At 37.3% G+C, this 21895-nt stretch overlaps 1 protein-coding gene across 2 annotated transcripts in view; it reads right to left on the reverse strand.

Annotated features, from left to right (window-relative positions):
• Positions 1 to 483: 483 nt before the first annotated feature.
• The window catches only part of tapt1.L (transmembrane anterior posterior transformation 1 L homeolog), a 52323-nt gene continuing 30911 nt past the window's right edge, over positions 484 to 21895 (reverse strand). The window contains exons 6-14 of one of the 2 annotated variants that reach the window (XM_018228827.2): positions 21208 to 21305; positions 19053 to 19122; positions 17012 to 17092; positions 16568 to 16677; positions 9772 to 9831; positions 9194 to 9262; positions 8533 to 8609; positions 3402 to 3562; positions 485 to 918 (exon numbers count right to left, since the gene is read on the reverse strand). In XM_018228827.2, coding sequence (XP_018084316.1) covers positions 692 to 918; positions 3402 to 3562; positions 8533 to 8609; positions 9194 to 9262; positions 9772 to 9831; positions 16568 to 16677; positions 17012 to 17092; positions 19053 to 19122; positions 21208 to 21305 — 953 coding nt within the window. In that variant the 3' untranslated portion in view covers positions 485 to 691. Of the gene's footprint in view, positions 919 to 3401; positions 3563 to 8532; positions 8610 to 9193; positions 9263 to 9771; positions 9832 to 16567; positions 16678 to 17011; positions 17093 to 19052; positions 19123 to 21207; positions 21306 to 21895 lie in introns of both variants that reach the window. The other variant, XM_018228839.2, reaches the window with a different exon arrangement.

Genomic DNA, 21895 nt, shown 5'->3' on the forward strand with positions numbered 1-21895 from the left:
AATATCTGTGCATTCCTAGTTTAGATTCTTGTATCCTTTGCTTGCAATATTTGAGGAGTTTTTAAAGTTAAGGCGTCTGTTTCCAGACTGGAAAACTACTCTGTGTTACAAGAATTCAAAACACAACATGGTTTTGAGAAAAGGTCATCGATATTAGCCTTGTGTCCCATCCAATGGTCAGTCTTCTAATACTACCCCGCAGTATATATTTAAAAACTACATATATTTTTTTTTTCAAAGTGCAACTTTGCAAAGTGAAGTCCTCTGCATTAAATCCGTGCAGCTTCCCATCACAGTGGAACTACAGTCCTGCCAAGCTCAAAAGCAAAAATCCAAGTCTTAAAAAGGGAGGGAAAAAAAAAAAAAAAAAATATATATATATATATATATATATATATATATATATATATATATATATATATATATATATATATATATATATATATATATATATATATATATATATATATATATATATATATATATATATATATATATATATATAATCATCACTTCAATAGTCATAATACCATGGGACGCCTTGAACCAACTCCAAAGCAGGTTTTCAATAAAAGGACATTTTTACCTGAAGAAATAATTTAAAACAATGAAAAAAAAAAATATATATATAAATGTCGCAATATCCAGCGACCTCACTTTGTTCAACAGCACAAACCACGGGAAGAGGAAATCAGTCGATTCTGTTTCCGCAGATCGTGAACCTGTCGATGTCCAGCAGATCTTTATCGACCTGTTTCTGCTTCAGTTCAGAGTTTTCTCCAGGTATTTCCTTTTCCTCTCCATCAGGCGTGGTCAGAAGTTTGTCAGGATTGCTCTCCACGAGAAGTTGCGCTGGGCTCGCGGCCTGCGCAGGTTGGCTGGTTACGGAAGTATTGGCAGTTACGTCTGGGGGTTGGCCTAAAATCAGAGGTGTTTGTAATTTTTTTTAAAAATATTTAAAAAGCAGGAGACACTCAAATCAGATGCAAAAGCCACAATATGTTTTATTTTTTATATAATTCTGTGTTTGCCGAATGGAAATATTTTTTGGACTGCATGCAAGACAGCAAGGTGGCTCAATGGTTAGTACTGATGCAGTGCACGAAGAATGGATCAAAGTTCGATTCCATTGACATTAGGGCACTTCCCACAATCCAATATATACAGACAGATTAACCGGCTCTAAACAAAATTGACCCTAATGTAGGGTTGTCACCAGAACTCGACAGTTGGCTTTTTACATGGGCTGTCTGCTTCAAAACTGCCTGTCTGGATCTTAAGGTGCAGATTTATTAAAGGGGTGGTTTACCTTCAAACAACTAGTTGTTTTCAGATAGAAAGTTATTGGAAAAAGTCTTTATTTCTGTTGATCTATTTTCTATGTGTCACCGTTTTTCTAATATTGGAGGGTAATTTTTCACCTTCTGAAGCAGCTCTGGGAGGGGGTCGCTGACCCCCTAAACTGTTCTAAATTGATACATTTAGTTGCTACATTTCTTATCTTTGTCCCTGCAAAAAATCCCTCATTACAAGCAGCTGTTAGAATTGATACAATAGTTGCTAATACTCCAGAGATGCTGCTGAAAAATGTATCAACTAAATGTTGCAAAATTGTAACAGTTCAGAGTCTGCACCTGAATTACTGAGCTGTCAGACTCAAACACCAGAGACACCAACATTCAACTTTAAACTTAGATTTTGGAAAAACAGTAAAAAAATAAATAATGGAAAGTAATTGAAAAAAAGGTTTTTTTCTGGGGAACAAAAAAAAAAACAAAAAAACAACTGAATTGAAAAAAGTGTTTGGAAGGTTAACAACCACTTTAAGGGTCGAAGTAAAAATTCGAATTAGAATTTTCGAAAAAAAAAAAAAAAAACTCTCAAATTGGAATTGTAAATTATCCAAACTCATTCGAGTTTTAATTTGAATTCCGAGATTTATCATACTCTGGCCCTTTAAAAACTGAAATTCAACTATTCGCCACCTAAAACCTGCCGGATTACTGTATAAATCAATGGGAGAGGTCCAAGGATTAATCTGGTGATGTTTGTAGCCTTCCTGACATTTCGACTAGTCAAACTTCAAATTTATGGGAGTTTAGGAGAGTTTAAAACAAATCAAAACTCACACAAAATTCGACCCTTGATAAATGTGCCTCTAAAAGTCTAAAACCAGGACAGGACTCTATCCTGATTGATGTGCAATTTGGCCAATCACAGGCCACTGTGCTATAACCCTGCCCCCTGACATCACTGGTCGGCTTGTTAACATCATCACTCCCCCACCACGTCACCAACTCCATCCCCTGTCCAGATGGTCTGCCAATGAAAGCCGCCCATCCTACCCTACTGTGTGTGTGACTGTGAGCTTACACTTTAAGGGGTTGTTCACCTTTAAGTTAACTTTTAGTATGTTATAGAATGCCCAATTATAAGCAACTTTTTAATTGGTCTTCATTATTTATTTTTTTATAGTTTCAAATAATTTGCCTTTTTCTTCTGACACTTTCCAGCTTTCAAATGGGGGTCACTGACCCCTTCTAAAAAACAAATGCTCTGTAAGGCTACACATTTATCGTTATTGCTACTTTTTATTACTCATCTTTCTATTCAGGCCTCTCCTATTTATATTCCAGTCTCTTATTCAGATTGATGCATAGTCGCTAGGGTAATTTGGACCCTAGCAACCAGATGGCTGAAATCGCAAACTGGAGCTGTTTAATAAAAATCAAAATAATAAAAAAAAACAAAAAACAAAACACAAATAAAATAAAAACCAATTGCAAATTGACCCAGAATATCACTCTCTGTATCATACGAACATTTATCTCAAAGATGAACAACTCCTTTAAGCTACACTGGGGCAGGGGACTGATGGGAATGGTGTGTATATTGATGCAGAATATATTACAACTTTTCAGTTGGTCTTCATTATTTTTTTTTATAGTTTTTGAATTATTTGCCTTCAACTTCGGACTCTTTCCAGCTTTCAAATGGGGGTCCACAGACCCCCATCTTAAAACAAATGTTCTCTCCAATTCATACTGCAGTCTCTTATTCAAATCAGTGCATGGTTGCTAGGGTAATTTGGACCCTAGCAACCAATTGCAGAAACTGCAAACTGGAGAGCTGCTGACCAAAAAGTTAAATAACTAAACACCACATAAAAAATAAAAAATGAAAACCAATTGCAAGTTGTCTCAGAATATCACTCTCTCCGTCATACCAAAAGTTAATGTAAAGGTGATCAACCCCTTTAAATCATTTTTTAAATTTTAATGATATAACTGTATTTATAGCGGTTGATCTACAACTTATTATTCGTAAAGCACACAAATACATTGGAAACTACTTTAATATATATATATATATACACACACACACACAGGCCAATTCTGTACCTTGATTTGGTTTTGATTTGTTTTGGGCTTTCTTGGGTGTTTTCCCTGGTTGGCAGGAAGTGGGTGGTTGGAATAACTTCTCTTCCATTTTTGCATCCTTGATATACTGACTTGATTTCCCCAGCAAGACGATGCTGTTAAGGACTTTTAAGGTGATCAGTCTGCAAAAATAAAACATACTGAATGATATAAACAGGCAGTGAAACCCAGCAGGTCTGAAAGGTAAATCTGAGAACACTGTCTTCTAAACTCAGTGATTCTTTACCAGACCAGCAGGGGGAAAATTCACAGAACTGGAGATTCATTCGAGATTAATAGCGATACATTAGTGGGCAGATTTATCAAGGGTCGAATTTCGAATTCATGGAAGTTTTTTTTATAAACTGGCCTGCACTTGAAATTCGACCAATTTATTAAAAAAAAAACCACATTTTCTAAACTTGGGTCAATAGGATCGACCCGAAAAACTTGAATTGAATTCAAATCAAATTCGATTCAAGTTTTAAAAACTTGATTCGAGGTTTTTCTCTCCGAAAAAAGAAGTTGAATGTCAGGAAGGGTGCAAAACAACTCCAAATGATCCCGGAACCGCTCCTATTGACTAAAATAGCAATTCGGCAGGTTTTAATTTTGAGTATGATAAATCTCGAAAATCAAATTAGAATTTTTTTTTTTTTTTAAAAAACTGAAATCAAATTTTAACAATTCCCTAGTCGAATTTAAACGTCTTGGCCATAAAAAAACTCAAAAATGAATTTTCAATTACCGTTGATAAATCTGCCCCTAGGTGTTAGATTTGTTTGGTCAACTAGCAAGTAAATTCTCTTCTAAAGCCCTTTCTGAAGTGTTGCTTGCCAGTTTCCTGGACCTCATATCTTGACCGCTGCTCCAACCTTTTGCCTGTAACTGATCTCAAGTTTGCCCTCTGCATGGCCTAGACCAGGATTTTACTTGGTCGCCTTATTTGTTGATGAAGTGTCTCCAGGCATCCATTTGTACACTTTTGCAGTCTGCAGCTGTACCCACCATTTCTGCCAACCTAGCACAAATGTAATGCAATGAAATTTAAAGGATAAGTAAACCTTTAAAATAATTGAAAGTAGAATTGACGAGAACGCTATTCTAAGCACTTTTGCAATTTATATTCATTATTTATTTATTTTTATTCCAAGTTATTATGGGAAACATGTACTGTTAATATGAATGAATTTAGTTACAACAGCAGCACCTGCTGGTCATTTTCCCACTAGTCTGACAACCAAGTAGTCAATGAAGTTGTCAGGAGAAAGAAAGAGGCTGATCTGATGTTCTTCTGCTAAGGAAAGATTTGAGAGAGGTTGCTAATTGTTTTCCTAAGCAGAAGAACATAAGAGCAGCCTCTTTCTTTCTCCTGACAACCAGCAGGTAGTAGATAGGCTGTGCAAAATAAAAAATGTTTCTAATATAGTTAGTAAGGCAAAAATGTAATGTATAAAGGCTGGAGTGACTGGATGTCTAACATAATAGCCAGAACACTACTTCCTGCTTTGCAGCTCTCTTGCTTTCTATTGATTGGTTACCAGGCAATAACCAATCAGTGACTTGGGGGGGGGCACATGGGACATACCTGTTGCTTTTGAATCTGAGCTGAATGCTGAGGATCAATTTCAAACTCACTAGACAGTTATTTCCCATGTGGCCCCCCTTCAAGTCGCCGACTAACTCAGAGTTAGAGAGCTGAAAAGCAGGAAGTTGTATTCTGGCTATTATGTTACACATCCAGTCACTCCAGCCTTTATACATTACATTTTTGGCTAACTAACTATATTAGAAACATTTTTTTTATCTATTTACCCCGGTTTTTATTTTTACCCTGAACTGTTCCTTTAATTGGTGCCCAAAAGCTAGATAGGGATATACTAGTAGACCTTTAGCTGGTGATCAGTAGATCTCAAGATTTACATTTGAGTTTTTTCTTGAGTTTATATTTTGAATCAAATACGATTCGAGTTTTCCGGTCGTTTAAATGTTTTAGAGTTTATAAAATTCGATCTTATTAACAAGTTTCGACTAATTGAAATCCGGATTTATGGGAGTTTAAAAAAATAAAAATTCGAAATTTGACCCTTGATTAATGTGCCTCTAAAAATAAAAAGATAATTTTGGCGTTTCGCAGAGTTCTACAAGATGACTCGTGTGTTAAATTACAACAGGCTTATGTTATGTGAGAGTCATACACATGTGCAGGGTGATATTGCTACAGTGTTACATCGGTTTAGCTGGGAATTTTACCAGCCTTTATTATCAGATCGTTATTGGTGCATCCATGCTTTCCCAATTAGCAGAGTGAGTCAGAGAAGTTAATCCAATCTTAAAGATTAGACTGAATGTGTCGCTCTGTGGAATTAGTGCAACGTAGCTGCCTAACTTGCTGTACTTCTATTAAAACAGAATAACAGCCATTGAATACCAAGTACCCCAGGGTAGTCCGGAAACGCCCACAGAAAAGACAAAAGTTAAACAAACACTGCTTTTAATTACAATTACATCTACATATAACTTTAAAACCATTAAAAAATGAATGTGTATTGGTAAACTACTTAAAATGACAAATTACATTTTCTTTCATTATGGGAAAACAGTACCTGGGGTGGATAGTTTTTTTTATACCTCGAATGAACTCAAAACTCGAATGGTTTCTTATTTAAGAAAAAACTCGAATGGTAAAACCTCGATTCTGAGAGTTCCGGTTGCAAACCCGAATTGATCGAGTTTTCGCCCTCAGAAAAAAAAACTGGGACATCATGGAGGCTGTTAACATCTTCAAATGGTTCAAGGGACCTCTGCCATTGACTCCTACATGACCTCGAGCTTTTAGATGGTTTATTTTTGGATTCAAGCTATTTCCAGGGTTGGAGTATAATAAATTTATAGCGAAAATGTGACTTTTGACCAAAAAAAAAAACCTCAAATGCTCAAATTTTTGTAAAAAACACAACTCAATCCTTAAAGGGGACCGGTCAGCCAAAAAAAAAAAAATTCAAAATCCTATTTTCTCACATTAGTCAAGCGAATTGAACTTGAAAGGGGTGGTTCGCCTTTAAGGTAACTTTTATTATGTTAACCAACAACCAATTCTAAGCAACTTTTCAATTGGTTTTCCTTATTTTTTTTTTTTTTAGTTTTATAGTTATTTGCCTTTTTCTTCTAATTCTTTGCAGCTTTCAAATGGGCGTCGCTGACCCCCTTCTAAAAAGTCAAATGCTCGGTAAGGCTACAAATGTATTGCTACTTTTTATTACTGATCCTTCTATTCAGGTCCTCTCCTATTCATATTCCAGTCTCAAATCAATGTATGGTTGCTAGGGTACTTAGGACCCTAGTTACCAGATGCAAATTGAATAAAAAGCTAAATAACTCAAAAACTTCTATGTAGGTCCTCTCCTATTCCTATCCCAGTCTCTTGTTCGAATCAGTGCATGGTTGCTAGGGTAATTTGGACCCAGGCAACCAGATTGCCGACATTGCAAACTGAAGAGCTGCTGAATAAAATGAAAACCAACAGAACATCATACTGAAGGTTAACTCAAGTGCACAACCCCTTTAAATAGCCCTCTAAGTCTAACCTGAAAGCAGCGGATTCCATTTAGTAATATGATTATGAGAAATGTTTTGCATTTCCCCTGATTGTGGCTTATGACTTATGAGGAGATCTGTTGGCAGTTTACCAACTGTTTCATAACGAAAACAAAATGATTTAATATGTGGGCACAGCGCTAAACACTCCTTGGCAGATCGTTCATTTTGGAATAACTAAATAACATGAAAATCTTTAAAACCTAGAGAGATAAATTCAAAACCCGCCTACAAGTTTTCTACAAAAAAAGTCTCAGTCTCTCAGGCTATGGAGCAATTGTCTCAAGCTCTAGTAACCTATTCACACAAATCAACAAGAGGCATTTACTGGCCTGCAGTTTAGAAAGAAAATATCTAAATTGTTGGTATGAGTTACTAGACCTGGGGCAAACTTGCACTGGTTATTACATTTATCCCTTAGACTTAGAATACAGAAGTGATCATTTAATTCCCCTTAGAGATACATTTAAGGGATACTGTCATGGAAAAACATGTTTTTTCAAAACACATCAGTTAATAGTGCTGCTCCAGCAGAATTCTGCACAGAAATCCAGTTCTCAAAAGAGCAAACATATTTTTTTTTATATTAAATTTTGAAATCTGACATGGGGCTAGACATATTGTCAGTTCCCCAGCTGCCCCAGTCATGTGACTTGTGCCTGCACTTTAGGATGGAACTATTGTGGCAGGCTGTTATTTCTCCTACTTAATGTAACTGAATCAGTCTCAGTGACACTTGGCTTTTACTATTTAGTGCTGTTCTTAGATATTCCAGGCAGCTGTTATCTTGTGTTAGGGAGCTGCTATGTTCTGTTATTAGGCTGCTGGGGAGGGGAGTGATATCACTCCAACTTGCTGTACAGCAGTAAAGAGTGATTGAAGTTTATCAGAGCACAAGTCACATGACTGGAGGCAGCTGGGAAATTGACAATATGTCTAGCCCCATGTCAAATTTCAAAATTTAATATAAAAAAAAATATGTTTGCTCTTTTGAAAAATTGATTTCAGTGCAGAATTCTGCTGGAGCAGCAGTTTGCGTTTTGAAAAAAACATGTTTTCCCATGACAGTATCCCTTTAAATAGTCACATTAGTCAGCAGTAGTGATATGCGGGCCTACCAGATACCTTGCACGCTCTTTTCCAGGTCGGGGGTGGGTTGAGCTCTTCTTACTGCTCTCCCCGACCGCAACCCTCCAAATGCTGGCTTCCGAGTTTTTATAGATGCACGCCTCTCACCCCGCCCCTTTTGTGATGTCATCGGTGGGGCGGGTTGGTGCGGGTCTATAAAAGAAACTCGGAAGTCGGGCTCGGGTAGGCCATGGGAGATCGGGTTGCCCGACCCGCACATCACTAGTCAGCAGCTTAGTAAATCAGTCCCTTAACATTCACCAAATTAGAATAACTTTTGATTTTATTAAAATAAAAAAAAAAAAAAAAAAAAAAAGCAATATGATTTGCTTTTGCACAGCTGAGCCCTGGTTCCACGTGTTAAGGTTAAACAGACCATATAACTTACCCAAAATAGAAAAGAATAACACAAGTATAGTCCAAGATTCCCTGTAACTTTACTGAGCTGGTGACCACTCGGATGAGCTGCAAAGAGGGGAAAAAAAAAAAAGCTTTTGTCACTTGAAATCAACAGAAACTCTTTCAATAAGGATTAATTATATCGTAGTGTGGATTAGGGATGTACTGAATCCCCTTTTTTGGATTAGGGCAAATCCCCGAATCCTTCGTGAAAGATTCGGCCAAATACCGAACCGAATCCTAAATTCCATATGCAAATTAGGGGCAGGAAAGAAAAACTTGGGAATTTTTTTTTTTTTTTACTTCAATGTTTTTTGACAAACGGTCATGTGATTTCTGCCTCTAATTTGCATATGCAATAAAGAGTTTCGGTATATCCCTAGTATGGATAAAGCACAATGTACTGTTTTATTATTAGAGAAAAAGGCAATGATTTTTAAAAATTTGGATTATTTGGATAAAATGGAGTCTATGGGAGACCGTATTCCCATAATTCGGAGCTTTCTGGATAACAGGTTTCCTTATAACGGATCCCATACCTGTATAACATTAGTTATTATGACAAAGGCATCGTACTTGGCATCTAGTCAGTCAGGTTGCTCTTGCAGTGAGCTCCTTGGGGTTCAAGCATTTCTGTTGTTCATACTTACTAGAACAGCTAATGGGAGAGGAATGAAGCCCATTCTCCTGGAAACTGAGTCACTGTAATCAGTACAAGCCTAAAAAAGACAAAAACAAATCAGTGAGATTCTGGGATAACTTGCTTAAAGGACTTGCTTACATTAAAGGACCAGTAACAGCAAAAAGAATGTTTAAAAAAATTTGTTAGTATGCTACGAAACAAAGACGGCAACACATATTAAACTTTAAAATCGCTAAGTCTTTATTAATCAATAACTTACTGAAACTCCGCTTGCTCTCCTCTTCAGAAACAACGACAGGGCGACGATCCATCGTGCGGCACTCGATTTCTTCTCCCTGGATATCTCCTAAAAAGGAAGGCAGGGAGGAGAAATGGAGCGCCGCATGATGGATCGCCGATCGCCTTTTCTTAAGAGGAGCACAATCGGAGTTTATTTCTTAATAAAGACTTCGCGATTTTAAAGTTTAATATGTGTTGGAGTGTTTTTTTCGTAGCATACCAATGAATTTTTTTAAAACATTTTTTTGCTGTTACTGGTCCTTTAATGTAAGAATCTGCTACAATGATGATTACAGCCATACTTACATTTTTCTGGCGACTGCTCACTAGTTCAAAGGCAAGACTGGCTCGGTATTCACTATACACCTTTGGAAACATAAAAAATAATGACATTCATTAAATGGAGTTTATAATTTGACAATAGAAATACTGTTTAAAGGAACAGTTCAGTATAAAAACTGAGTTAGCCAAAAATATAATGTTTAAAGGCTGGACCGACTGGATGTCTAACATAATAGCCAGAACACTACTTTCTCTCTTGCTTTCTACGGATTGGTTACCAGGCAGTAACCAATCAGTGACTTGAGGGGGGGCACATGGGTCATATCTGTTGCTTTTGAATCTGAGCTGAATGCGGAGGATCAATTACAAACTCACTGAACAGAAATGTACCATAAGCCCCCTTTCAAGTCACTGACTAACTCAGAGTTAGAGAGCTGAAAAGCAGGAAGTAGTGTTCTGGCTATTATGTTAGACATCCAGTCACTCCAGCCTTTAAACATTACATTTTTGCCTAACTAACTATATTAGAAACATTGTTTATTTTGCACAGGCTAGCCATTTACCCAGTTTTTATTTTTATACTGAACTGAACAAATCAATTATAAAGCATGATTTTCATAAATACATTACTATTTAATAATACAGGTATGGGACCTGTTATCCAGAATGCTCGGGACCTGGGGGTTTCCGGATATGGATCTTTCGATAATTTAGATCTTCATGCCTTAAGTCTACTAGAAAATAATGTAAACATTAAATAAACCCAATAGGCTGGTTTTGCTTCCAATAAGTATTAATTATATCTTAGTTGGATCAAGTACAAGCTACTGTTTTATTATTACAGAGAAAAAGGAAAACATTTTTAAAAATTTGGATTATTTGGATAAAATGGAGTCTATGGGAGACAGCCATTCCGTAATTCGGAGCTTTCTGGATATCGGGTTTCCGGATAAGGGATCCTATACCAGTACTGCAAACATATGCTAAAAATTACCGTGTTTATTTCATGACATGACTGTATGAACAACAGAAAAGATCCTTAAGAAGCATGCAGACCATTTCAGTTATGCTGTTACTAGAGGATTATCATCAAGGCTATGTCCCGTGGGGTGCTTGGGTGGTTGCTAGGCAATGTGCCATAGGTTACTGGTATCAATCACAAACAATGAAGAGAGTTGATTATTTTTTATTAATTGAATTATTAAAACTTGTCCATGTTTCATTTGGACCCTCTACCTGTACATCTTATTTTTCAAACCACAGAAACTTTTCTTTTTATGGTACCGTATAACTGCCTTGACTAGAAATAATATGTAGAAGTAGGGGGTCCAACCGAAACATTGACACGTTTAACAGTTCATTTAAAGGGTTCACCTTTCAGTCAACTTTTAGTATGTTAGAGAATGACCAATTCTAAGCAACGTTTCAATTGGTCTTCATAGTTTCTTTTTTTATGGTTTGGGGGTTATTTGCCTTCTTCTTCTGACTCTTTCCAGCTACCAAATGGGGGTCACTGACCCCATCTAAAAAACAAATGCTCTGTAAGGCTACAAAATTTATTGTTATTGCTACTTTTTATTACGCTCAATACTATTCAGGCCTCCCCTATTCATTTTCCAGTCTCATTCAAATGAATGCATGGTTGCTAGGATAAGTTGGACACTAGGAACCAGATTGCTGAAATTGCAAAATGGAGAGCTGCTGAATAAAAATCTAAATAATTCAAAAATAATGAAAAATTAAAACAACTGAAAATTGTCTCAGAATTTCAGTCCCTACATCATACCAAAAGTTAATTAAAAGGTGAACAACCCCTTTAATGAGACTTGAAAGAAACCCATATTTGTTTTCATGGTACAAGTATGAGAAATGTTATCCAGAATGCACGGGACATGGGGTTTTCTGGATAACAGATGTTTCTGTAATTTAGATTCGTACGTTAAGTCTACAAGAAAATCATGAAAACATTAAATAAACCCAATTTTGCTTCCAATAAGGATCAATTGTATCTTAATTTGAATAAAACACATGCTCCTGTTTTATTATTACATAATCATTTAAAAAAAAATTGGATTATTTGAATAAAATGGAGTCTATAGGAGGTGGTTATTCTGTAATTCAGAACTTTCTGGTTAACGGGTTTCCAGATAACAGATTCCATAGCTTACTACGGTCTTGGATAATATGAACACGTTTTTCTGTCATTTAAAAAATAATATATATAATAGGTAGGGGGTCCAACTGAAACATTGACAAGTTTAACAAATATTTAAATGAGACTTGGAAGAAAGCCGTCTTTGTTTTCGTGCGACTGTACAACTGCCTTGGCTGAAATGAAGAAAGAGGGGTTTCTTCCAAGCTTCATTAAATCTCAAGAACCCTGGAAGTGATGCAGCAGATAAAAGAGGCTAATTATATGTCTAGTAATTACCATAATATATCAAAGTATTAAAAAGACGGTGTATTTTGTCACATCATCTACCAAATGCCAACAAAATGCTACATAGAAATGATCACTTCAATTAAGTTGAGCTTGGCAAGGCAAATCAATATTGTGTACATATCGGAAGCCTCGGCAGTAACAATTACGTCTCTTATTCAAAGTTACATTAACGAGATTATTTAAACAAAAAACAGAGAAATGGTGTAGACTGTGAGTAACCAATCACAACTGTCAAGTGAAAATAGAGACCTGAAAACATTTACATTTGAATATATTTCATTGTTTTTTTTTAGGATTCTGTTGCTCCTCTCAACCATCTATAAACTGGTGGAACAGTGCCAATTGCTGCCTGGGTGTAGATTACATTGAAAAGAACGATGCCAAAGATTTGGATAAATACTGGACCTAATGAGAACCATAACTTGTATATCAAAACTGAACACGAAAAACAAACAAACAAAAAAAGACCAAAACAGTTGTCAATTAGGTGTTTATTGGGATGGGACCTATTATCTGAAATGCTTGGGACCTAGAGATTTTCCATAGTTTGACCACCATACGGAGAATGCAACCCTACACCCCCTACCCTACATAGACCCCCCCCAGCCTAGCTGCCCCCCTGGGCAAATGCCCCTAACTCTATACTTACCCCTAGGTGCAGATTCTGTGCAGTGGAATTCACAGCAGCCATCTTCTTCTCTTTGGTAATCTTCTGGAAGAAAGTGCCATATCGGCGAAAGTCACAGGAATTCCTGAAGCGCCAGTCTCATTCTGAAGATAAGCGAAGAGCCGGAAGATGGCTGCCGTGAACTCCGCTGGACAGAATCTGCACCTAGGGGTAAGTAATGAATTAGGGGCATTTGCCCGGGGTAACACCTAGGCTGAGGGGGTGGGGAGGAGGGAGGGCAGTTTATGTAGGGTAGGGTATTTTTTACTTTACGGTTGAATTCTCCTTTACAGGAGAAACAATATAGGTCTCTATAAAAAGATATTGCATAACACATCTCATATGTAAAACTCTGCTTCATGTTAATAAACCAATTTCATGTAAATAAATCAATTTCATAATAATATACTTTTTTAGTAGTATGTGCCATTGGGTAATCCTAAATAGAAAACTGACATTTTGAAAAATAAGGGCCGCCCCCTGGGATCGTACGACGGTGCACACAAACAACCCAAACATGTTAGGTCACATGAGCCAATTAACAGAGTTGTGTCTTTTGCTTCCACACTTCTTCCTGTTACAGTTAGAGCTGCAGTATTTCTGGTCAGGTGATCTCTGAGGCAGCACACAGACCATCACAAAATGGTGACTCAAGGCAAGAGATGTAAAAGAGCAATATTTACTGAAATATATATTCCAGTTTGATAAGATTCTTTTATATGCTTATGATATACGATATCTGTTGCTTAAGTATTCATTTTGAGGGTATAGTTTTCCTTTAAGTCCTCTATTCACTTTCCCTCTCGAGCAGTATGGAGGCATATTCACTAACAAGGTCAATTGGAATGTCCTATTATATTACATGGGCTGAGCCTGTGCATGGCGGCTGCTTTGAATGATCAACATGACCTATAGGTAACTTTTAGGGGGTTAATTATCAAAATCCGAATTTTTCTGGTATTTTCATTTAAAAAAAAAAAAAAAAGTCCAACCAAACTAGAATCTACAATTAATGTACATTTAGGGCCATTTATCGAAATCCGAATTTTTCTGATTATTTAAAGAAAAAAAGTGCGACCATACTAGAATCTAAGATTTGACCTTATTTTTTATTAAAAAAAAAAAAAAAAAAAAAGCACGATTCAATCAGATCGGGGACAAACTCAATCAAGTCGAGCGAAAATTCGAATCATACAATTTTTTCGGAGTTTTTCCAGAATCTTTTTCAGATTTTTGCCCGAAAAGGTCGGACTTTCAGACTAATTCAGCGCAGGCCAAGGTACCAAGGAGCAAGAGCAGAGACATGTTGAATTCTATTCTGAAGGTACAGAGTATGCACAGATTTAAATTAAATGGCAGCCTTAGGAAGGACAAAAGATTGTCACAGAGTATAAAATCCCTTAACGTTATTTTTGTCTTCTGCACAAACATCTGTGATGTGATAAAGTAGGGCAACCTCAACTGTTCCAATGCACAGGGGAGCCAGCTTGTTAATGTCCTGCTATAACCTTCCTTTTAATCAGGAGGGGGGAGTCTCCATGGAATACTTAAACACATTTTCTTCCCCTAGTTCAGCTTATAATTTACAGTAACAAAAGCTTGCAAGCCGGGGCGCAGAGATCAATACGGAAACTTCAATCAAGCATTCATCTGCTATATTTTGTTCTGAGGATTTTGTTATGGTATAACTAGAAGCCAATGTAAACTAAATATGAAGAGGGAGGGAAAGAAGAGAAGCGGTAGGGATTTTTACATTTTATTTAGCCCACAGGGAGCTCTTTTGAGCAATGATGAGAAAGTGTAAAGGTGGCCATACACAGGGAAATCCGCTCGTTTTGGCGATGTTGTCAAATGAGCGGATCTCTCCCCGATGGGCCCACATTGAAGAGGTCGTTCACCTTCAAACAACTAGTTGTTTTCAGATAGATCACCAGAAAAAAAAAGTCTTTTCTAATGACTTTCTATTTTCTGTGTCACCGTTTTTTTCTAATATTGAAGTGTAAAGTGTAATTTTTCACCTTCTGAAGCAGCTCTGGGAGGGGGGTCACCGACCCTGTAAACTGTTCTAAATTGATACATTTAGTTGATACATTTCTTATCTGTGTCCCTGCTGAGCAGAATCTCTGGGTTTTATTACAGGCAGCTGATAGAATAGATACAATAGTTGCTCATACTCCAGAGATGCTGCTGAGAAATGTATCAACTAAATGTTGCAAAATTGTAACAGTTCAGAGTCTGCACCTGAATTACTGAGCTGCCAGACTCAAACACCAGAGACACCAACATTCAACTTTAAACTTGGATTTTGGAAAAACAGTAAAAAAAATAAATAATGGAAAGTCTTTGTTCAGTTGTTTTTAGATTGTTCCCCAGAAATAAAGTGTTTGGAAGGGGAACAACCCCTTTAAGGTGGGTGATATCGGGCTGATCCAGTCGTGAGCCCTAAGGCCCAAACATCGGGTCAGAATGGAAGCCATACGGGTGATCAGATTGCAGGACTGCACCAACGAATAGATGTGGCAGCAATCCGACTTTCGGCCGGATATCGATCGGGGAAGCCCGTCGGAGGGCCTCACACACAGGCCAATAAGCTGCAGACTCGGTCTCTCTGCAGCTTGTAAGGGCCCATGTATGAGGGTTTTAGTCACTCAGCTTTATGATTTAGCAAGAAGCTGTAGTGCCACAAGAACTTCCCTGCCATCCATCATCTGACTAGGTTGTTTGGTGGTAATAGCCAGAAATCACAAAGTTATATTGATGTGTCATTGTGGGAAGAGAATATCCCAAGAGGGAGAAAAGTTAGGGCATACTGAAACCTCCCAGGACAGCAGTGCAGTTAAATTGTGTGCCAAAAATCTAGAGCCAATAACCCTCAGAAGACTCCCAACAAGAAAGACAGGTATAGGACCAGTTATCCAGAATGCTCAGGACCTGGGGTTTTCTAGATAATGAGTCTTTCCGTAATTTGGATCTTCATACATTAAGGGGCACATTTATCAAGGGTCAAAGCAAGTAAAGTCGAAATTTCTCAGCGAGGATGGATTGAATCGACCGGAAAACTCGAATCAAATTCAATTCGAATTAGAAAAACTCGATGTCGAGTTTTTTTTCGGAGAAAACACCTTGAATGTCAAACATCATCAATTTGATCCCTGGACCTCTCCCCTTGACCTATATAGGGAATAGTCAAATTTGAGTTCTTAAAGGGCCAGAGTATGATCTTGAAATCTTGAAATTAGAATTTAAACTCCATTTGAGTTTGCATAATTCACAATTCGAATTTAGGAGTTTTGGCCAAAAAAAACAAAATTCGAATTTTCACTTTAACTTTTAATAAATCTGCCCCTAAATCTACTAGAAAATCATGTAAACATTAAATTAACCCAATCGGCTGGTTTTGCTTCCAATAAGGATTATTTATATCTTAGTTGGGATCAGCTACAATGTACTGTTTTTATTATTACAGAGAAAAAGGAAATTATTTTAAATAATGTGGATTATTTGGATAAAATGGGAGTCTATGGGAGACAGCCTTTCTGTAATGCTGCGCTTTCTCGATAACGGGCCCCATACCTGTCTTTACAGCCTGCCTTTGTTGAGGGAACAAATATTATGGGAAAGCTAATCCCAACTCCTGGTTAGCCAGGCCGAGGTAAAAGAATGTACAGTAAATATTTTAGTCAAATACCAAGCAGAAAGGAAATACATACATCAGCAGTGATGTCATTAAACTTTGTTATGAAGGCGTGTTTGACTACATCCACTGCAATCTCAGAAGCAATTACCATGCAGACATCAGGGAATAACACCCACAGGTGATCTAAATGGAAAAAGAAGAAGTGTATATTGAAAGATTAACAAAAGGGCAACACAACTTTTAATTCAATATGGAGATTTAAAGTGTAACTATAACAAGGCACTGAAAACGTGCTTCTGGGGATAAAATATGGATCCCAATGGTTGTTATAACAGTTTGATTCAATGCATTGCCATGCTGCAGATTCAGATACTGCAATAACAAGCAGACAGCTTGGTGCTTTGGCTTTGCAGACATACAGGAGGAAGACATGATCGTTCATCAGACATACAGGAGGAAGTCATGGTAGTTCTTTTAACCTTCTCAGATTCCACATACACATCTGCTCAAGAATTACCTGGATTCCATGAGAACTGCTCCATGTTTCTTAGGCACACAATCAGAAGAAGCACATAGTTTGTGAATCTCTCCTTTATGTCTGAAAGGGACAAAGATGTTTTTTTTTTTTTAAGAATGTTATAAGCATGTGGATAAAACATATTTACACACACACACACACACACACACACACTCTCTCTCTCTCTCTCTCTCTCTCTCGGTATGGGACATGTGATCCAGAATGCTTGGGACCTGTGGTTTCCTGGATAACAGATCTTTCTGTAATTTGGTTCTTCGTACCTTAAGTCTACTAAAAAAATCATATAAACATTAAATAAACCCAATAGGCTGGTTTTGCCTCCAATAAGGATTAATAATATCTTAGTTGGGATTGAATAAAATGTACTGTTTTATTATTGCAGAGAAAAAGTATCATTTCTGGTTTCTGATAACAGTTTGCATATCTGTACTCTACCCTTGTGTTCGTTGGGGAGGCCACAGACAAATAACCTGTATTGTTCACCAACATTTCCAGTGACATCCCTGCTAATTATACTTAAATTCACGCATTCATGCATCACTATTATTACAAATTAAAGGGATTCTGTCATGATTTTTATGGTGTCGTTTTTATTTCTAAATTACATTGTTTACACTGCAAATAATTCACTCTACAATATAACATTTAGGGGCAGATTTATCAAAGGTCAAGGTGAAGTTTCTAAGAATTTTGAGCTATTTTTTGTGTACTTCGACTAGGGAATAGTCATACTTCGATTCGAAGTTGAAAAAAACTTCGAAATTCGAAGGTCTCTTTAAAACTTCTACCATTCGCCGCCTAAAAGCTGTCGAAGTGCTGTTTTAGCCTATGGGGGACCTCCTACAACCTGTATGGAGGCAATTGGGGCAGTTTGGGAGATCAAAGGTCAAAGTTAAAAAAAAAAACCTTAGATCGAAGTACGATCGTACAATTCGAAGTAGGCCGAATTCGGCCCACTTCGACCTCCATTATTTTTTTAGTTGTAATATTGGTGTGTAGGTGCATCTCAGGTCATTTTGCCTGGTCATGTGCTTTCAGAAAGAGCCAGCACTTTAGAATGGAACTGCTTTCTGGCAGGCTGTGGTTTCTCCTACTCAATGTAACTGAATGTGTCGCAGTGGGACCTGGATTTTACTATTGAGTGCTGTTCTTAGATCTACCAGGCAGCTGTTATCTTGTGTTAAGCTGGCCATAGATGTAAAGATTTTTAAAAGATCCAATCATTATCGCGAGACCACGAATATTTGAAACAATCATTTAAATATACGATGTGCCCATCAACTAAAAAGACCATTTCAGACGATATTGCCAGCAAAACTGAAGGGTAGCTGCCTGCTTGGCTCTGCAGACATAGATAGATTGCACTGAGACTGATAAAGATTTTTTAACCTGGCCGATCAATTTTCTGACAGATGTCGGCCGAAAAATCGTAAGATGCATGATCGTTCGAATCCCACTAACCGCACGATAATTTCGAAGGATTGGTCTATGGGGAGCTTTAGGGAATTTTTATCTGGTTACCTTCCTATTGTACTGTTGTTAGGCTGCTAGGGGGTGATATCACTCCAACTTGCAGTACAGGAGTAAAGTCAGACTGAAGTTTATCAGAGCACAAGTCACATGACTGGGGGCTCCTGGGAAACTGACAATATGTCTAACCCCATGTCAGATTTCAAAATTAAATATAAAAAAAAATCAGTTTGCGCTTTTGAAAAATGGATTTCAGCGCAGAATTCTGCTGAAGCAGCACTATTAACTGATGTATTTTGAAAAAAACATGTTTTCCCTTGACAGTTTCCCTTTAAATGAAAAATAAAACTATAAGATAAAACCAGTTTATACCAGATAATGCATCTAATGCAAGCAATGGTATGGAATACTGATGGCTAGTAAACCAGCAAAGGAGTACAGATCAAAGAGGAAACATGGAAGGTAAACAAAAGTGCATACACTACACAGATTTCTTTGGCCCTTAAAGGGATCAACAAATATTTTGCAAGAATATTTAATTGTAACTCACCACTGTTTGACATCTGGAAGAGATTATTCTTTTCAAATTTCTTGAAAACGCTCCCTTTTATTTCAACAAACTGTAGATAAAGTAGGAAATGTTTTCCCATTAGAACTAGCATCAGTAAGAAGGAGCAGATGGAAGAGCATTGGTTCTCTGGCTGTGTTTCTAGGCAGAGCATCATCCCTGGTTAGTCACACAGTGCTATTTCCCCGCCTGGCTTTCTATTCACTCAAAGAAAAAGCCAATACAGGCCTGTGTGGGACTAGCCAAATAGTTTGGATTGTGTTCATCTGAATACATTAAATATAGAGATGCACCGAATCCAGGATTTGGCCTTTTTCAGCAGGATTCTGATTCGGCCGAATCCTTCTGCCCGGCCAGACTGAATCCGAATCCTAATTTGCATATGCAAACTAGGGGTGGGGAGGGAAATTGCGTGACTTTTTGTCAAAAAACAAGTAAAAAATTTTTCCCCCTTCCCCCCCCAATTTACATATGCAAATTAGGGTTCGGATTTGGTTCGGTATTCGGACGAATCTTTCGTGAAGGATTCGGCCGAATCCAAAACAGTGGATTCGGCCGAATCCAAAACAGTGGATTCGGTGCTTCCCTAATCGAATATATATTAAAGGGCAAGTAGCGATGGGGGAATATGTCCCGTTTTGCTGAAAAATTTGTGAAACGCATTGAAGTCAATGGGCGTCAGAATTATTTTGTCACGCGCCAATTTTGACAAGTGCAACCATTTTTTTTTACGCACGGCATTTGTCCAAATGCATTGTCCAAATGCATTAAAGTCAATGGGCGCCAGAAAATTTTTTGACGTGCTCCAATTTTTATGCGCAACTATTTTTTTTTTTTGCAGCTAATTTTTCAGTGAATTTTCACCGCCGTTTTGTAAAAGAATTTGCAGGCGGCGAAATGCAGAAATCCATGCCTGTTGAATAAATTCGCCCATCACTAGGTGCAAGTCAACCCCAAAATAACATTGCCTAATAACAGAAAACATAATTCTTAGTAACTTTGCATTATACATTAATTACAAATTGTCTATGGTTATTAAGTTATTTGTATATGTATTGCTATTGAAAGCAGTGTCTGTCCCTTTCTATTTTCTGTCCTGGTGGCTCAGACTGTTGATACTAGGGATGCACCGAAACCAGGATTCAGCCTTTTTCAGCAAGATTCGGCCGAATCCTTCTGCCATGCCGAACCGAATCCTAATCTGCATATGCAAATTAGCGGTGGGGATGGAAATCGCGAAACTCTTTGTCTAAAAACAAGGAAGTAAAAAAGTTTTTCCCCTTTGCACCCCTAATTTACATATGCAAATTAGGATTCGGTATTCGGCTGAATTTTTCACAAAGGATTCAGGGATTCGGCTGAATCCAAAATAGTGGATTTGGTGAATCCCTAGTTGATACAATGCAAGACAAGGCAGCTGCTTAACAGATCTGACTTTGCTGGGGAACTAAGTCTTTTGCAGCATTGTTTAAAAAGTAACAACCAGGAGTTAAGCAAATGCTGCTTTTAATATCAAGTGTATTAACAAATAACTTTAAAAACACTGAACATTTTTAAAGAATGAATATTGGAAATTTGTTTAGAATTGTTTATAAGGCAAATTTATATTTTGGAGTTGACTTACCGTTTAAAGAACAAGGGAAATTCAGACTTCATTTGCAGTTTTGCAGACTAAGAAGCCCTGTGCAATTAAGTTATCTTACACACTTATTAAGTGGTGGAGCTGGTCACCCCCCCCCCATGTTTAAATTAATATGTGGAAGACCACAGAGAACAAAGGCACTTAGTTTTATCAAAAAAATCCTTGTGTGCCAATCATATTCAGCTAACAGCCTGCCTTCTGTTTCTTTAATAAATTAAGTTCATGCTTTGTCAAAGCAATTTAATTTCCAAATGCCCCTTCAGCCAAGACAACAGTAAACTACCCGGTTACTTTGCTTTTTTCGAGCATAATCCCAAAAAATCCAGATTTTTCCAGATATAGTCTCAGGAAAACAAATTTTTTTTTTAATTTTTTTTTTTTTTTTTTTTTAGAAGATCCAGAGATCCTATTGCCCCTACGTTGATGGCCATGTCAGTTGGCACAAGGTTGGAGAGGGTTCAACAAGCACACATTTACAATGCACATCACACTTACATTATTGGACATCATAATGGTGAGCAGTGACTTGTTGTGGGAGTTGAAAGCCACATTAAGTGTCGTAGCTTGCACAAGGATGAGGATCGCATGTAAAACTGCAGGCAGGAAAGTTAAGGGAAACTCTTCTTAAACCTCTAAAGGAAGTGAAACGCCAAAACAAAAGGTGTATCTTATATGGCAGGCATTATATTTTTTAGACTGCAAAATATCAGACAGCACACTACTGTATACATTAAACATAAGGAGGAGAGATGCCATACTATTTGCTTTGGAAATCTCGCACTGCACCGTCAGCCACACAACAGATATATCCACGGGTCGTCCATAACCAAAGCATCATGGCTTGTCTCTCTCATATGTATAAATGTAAAATATGCTGAGAAATAGATTGCATGTAAACTAAAGGTTAAAGGGGTTGTCACCTTTGAGTTAACTTTTAGTATCATGTAGAGAGGGATATTCTGAGACAATTTGCAGTTGGTTTTCATTTTTTATTATTTAAGGTTTTTGAGTTATTTAGCTTTTTATTGAGCAGCTCTTCAATTTGCATTATAAACAAATCTGGTAGCTAGGGTGCAAATTACCCTAGAGACCATGCATTGATTTGAATAAGAGACTGGAATATGAATAGGAGAGGGCCTTACTAGAAAGCGGAGAAATGAAAATTAGCAATAACAATACAATT

This window comes from Xenopus laevis, chromosome 1L (genome assembly GCF_017654675.1).
Source record: "Xenopus laevis strain J_2021 chromosome 1L, Xenopus_laevis_v10.1, whole genome shotgun sequence".
Lineage (NCBI taxonomy): Eukaryota > Metazoa > Chordata > Amphibia > Anura > Pipidae > Xenopus > Xenopus laevis.